Source organism: Nestor notabilis, unplaced genomic scaffold, assembly GCF_000696875.1.
Source record: "Nestor notabilis isolate BGI_N333 unplaced genomic scaffold, ASM69687v1 scaffold30794, whole genome shotgun sequence".
In the NCBI taxonomy this organism is placed as follows: Eukaryota; Metazoa; Chordata; class Aves; order Psittaciformes; family Psittacidae; genus Nestor; species Nestor notabilis.
Window position 1 is genome coordinate 12,306 of NW_009926509.1, and position 2,833 is coordinate 15,138.

The following is a 2,833-nucleotide window of genomic DNA, read 5'->3' on the forward strand; positions in this document are numbered from 1 at the left end:
CAGTGGTGGCCAAGAGCAAGATGAGGGAGGGGAGTAGTCGGCATCATTTTGCCATCATAGTTGTTTAATACAGCCTGTATCTGAGGCGATGGTAGTACAGGATTGCTGGGTTTTCTCCAGAGGAACGATGTCTGACCGTGAGTGATATTCTGGTTGTCCTCAAAGTAAAAGATTTCAGAATTTGACCTGATCTTGGAATAGCATCTGTTTGCTCTGACCAGAGCTTTCCACAGCAGTGATGTTACAGAAGCTTGGCTGTCTATCCTTTTATACAGGCAAGTGATGGGACCTGAGCAGTTAATGGTATAATACGCTCCCACACTCAAGCAGATCCACAAGGTGAAGGAAAGCAGTGTTTAAAAAAACTGATTAATTTCTTACGATAGCTAATTGTTATTTTAGACTTAGTCCCCTCTAGCTGTGCTACTGCAAATAGATTTACACACCATCTCTGTGTCTATCCATCCTAATGAGAATTATCTTTCATGGATGGCTATATGCATGAATATTTGTCTGTATATACTGATGGTTAATGAATCAACTTAATGACTTCTACACAGAAGACAAGAAAGTAGCTGGAAAACCTGGTAGTGGAAGATGTACTTGGGCACAAGACAGGCCACCTGCTCGTTGATCTCGAGCATTAATATATTTAATTACAGATTTTCAGCACTGTGGGACATGTTGCAGCTGTCTTGATTCTGACTGGATGGTCTTTCCTGCATCTCTCTGGTGATTTTGGAGGTACCGGACCAGACTGCAACGTTCTAGAGCATTGGTTAGAGAACATGGGATCTGGTAGTTCTGGAAATGCCAACTACAAGTACTCCCTGCAGAAGTCTGAAAAGGGTGAGTGTCTCTTTGAAAAGTGATCTCTTCCTGTCTGCTCCTGCACCTGCCGTTGGGAGGTTGCAGTGGATCTGTTTCTTTACTGAGTTACCTGGTTTTCTTCATGGTATTGAGTTTGAGGTTATGTCTTTCAGTATCCTGTAACAAGGAGTCTCAGCCGTCAGGCAGACTACCAGCAGACTTGAGAAAATAACAGCTATTTAGACTAGGATTAGATGAGAATCAACCAAAACCTGACCAGAAATGAAGCAGCAAAAAGCCATTCGGTTAGAACTAACATTGAAGGATTATCAGTTGCTGGCTCTCAAAGCTGTAATGATTTATTTTTATGAAACCCTCTGTATGATAGTACCAACTTTGTGGGTGTGTGCTTAGGTCTGCTGTGGAACAAAGGGAGATTATGAGTGAAACTTTACATATAAGGAAGTGTAAAGAAGTAAACGATTTCTTCCTTTGTTGTTTGAATCACTTGGCTTTGGCAGAACAGCAGAATGGTGAAAACTGCAGGAGCTTTGGAAAGAAAAGTAGTGACTGCACATAAAAATTAAGGAAGTGGGGATACCATTGTGACTCAGTCTTTTTGATTGTAGTTTTATTTTGTTTAAAATCTCCCTTCAACTTCTATTTAAGTAAGTTAAACCTGTCTGTTGCCCATAGCGCCAGAGAACCACAGGCCGCCCAACAATTTCAGGACTGTTTTATGATAATGGCTTGTCTATAGCAAAAAAAGTATACCATAAAACTAGTTACTTATTTGAAACTCTGCATGAGACCTGCTACCCCATCAACAGCTTCCCATAGCAGTAAAACCTCTCTGAATTTCCCGCATCTCGTTCTCCAGACCCTTCAGATTTGGTGATCTGCAGATGTGGAGCTGCTTAGAAGTTTCCATCCAAGTACAGAGTGCCAGGTGCTGTCCTATCCCCAGCCCAGAGGCTGTTCCCAATAGAAAGCATAACCAACAGAGCTCTGTCCCTTGAGGGGCCTGAGTGAGGAAGGGGATGGGGAACCCAAGAGAGGGTTCCTCAAGCCTAGATCCTATAAGCTGATGCGTGAACTGCACTGCTAGCATGAATAGCAGATTTTAGTTTGAGTACTGCCACTTTGGCATGCTTTCAGTAGCTTATGTGATGATGTATGATTCCGTTTACTGCTTGGATCCCCATAAAATGTGGATAAATCTCTTTCTCTTCCTTCTTTATTCTTTTTTTCTAAACTAGTACAAACACTGCCAGATGAAACTCACCCAGGTAAGCTGGTGAATTACAATACCTGGCTTTTTCAGTTGCAGAGTCAGTCTCTGTAAAATTGCATAAAAATCCAATGCATTGCCCATCTGGAGTTTAAAATGCTGTGGATGGTGGTAGATATGCTCACTGTGTGTTTGATAATGAGTCTTTCATAGGTTTGATTTTTAGTATTTCAAAGGATCTAGCTTTTATTGGTGTATGTGGAGTCATAGCTATGAATTTCTGTTCGGTATTCACTTGAAATACATCTGACTCCTACCACAGTCATTAGGGGAATGCAAGATATTTAGAAGTTGTTTATTTTAGAGAATGATTGCTACTGTGATTTTGGTTATGTGCCAGCCGAATTACTGCATGGGGAGTGAGGTAGCTAGTGTTGGGCCTGTTACAAGAGCCTTGAAGAGGCTCTTATAAGCCTTCAAACTGCAGGAAAAAAAGTCAGCCTTTCTTTTCTCACAGCACAGCAAATCAGTATGCATTTTTTTCCCCACGAGATATAAGGCTCAAGCAAAGACTACCTAAGTTATTCTTGAATTAAGGCTAGCCAAGTCTTACCTTCTTGCCCCTGACTTCACTGTGACTCAGTTTCCCAGCTGCACAACAGTGATAGCTCTTCATGTTTTGTGCTCTTCAGCTCCTACTCCTGTAACAGTAATATAATTTAGCAGGATTATTATTTTCCATACGTAAGACATCAGGATATCTTATTTAGGTGAAGGTCAATGTTTCCTGCT

At 41.3% G+C, this 2,833-nt stretch overlaps 1 protein-coding gene across 1 annotated transcript in view; it reads left to right on the plus strand.

The window, feature by feature from the left end:
- Positions 1–788: 788 nt before the first annotated feature.
- PPEF2 (protein phosphatase, EF-hand calcium binding domain 2) overlaps positions 789–2,833 on the plus strand; it is a 13,941-nt gene continuing 11,896 nt past the window's right edge. The window contains exon 1 of the mRNA XM_010013568.1: positions 789–849. Coding sequence (XP_010011870.1) covers positions 789–849 — 61 coding nt within the window. The remainder of the gene's footprint in view (positions 850–2,833) is intronic.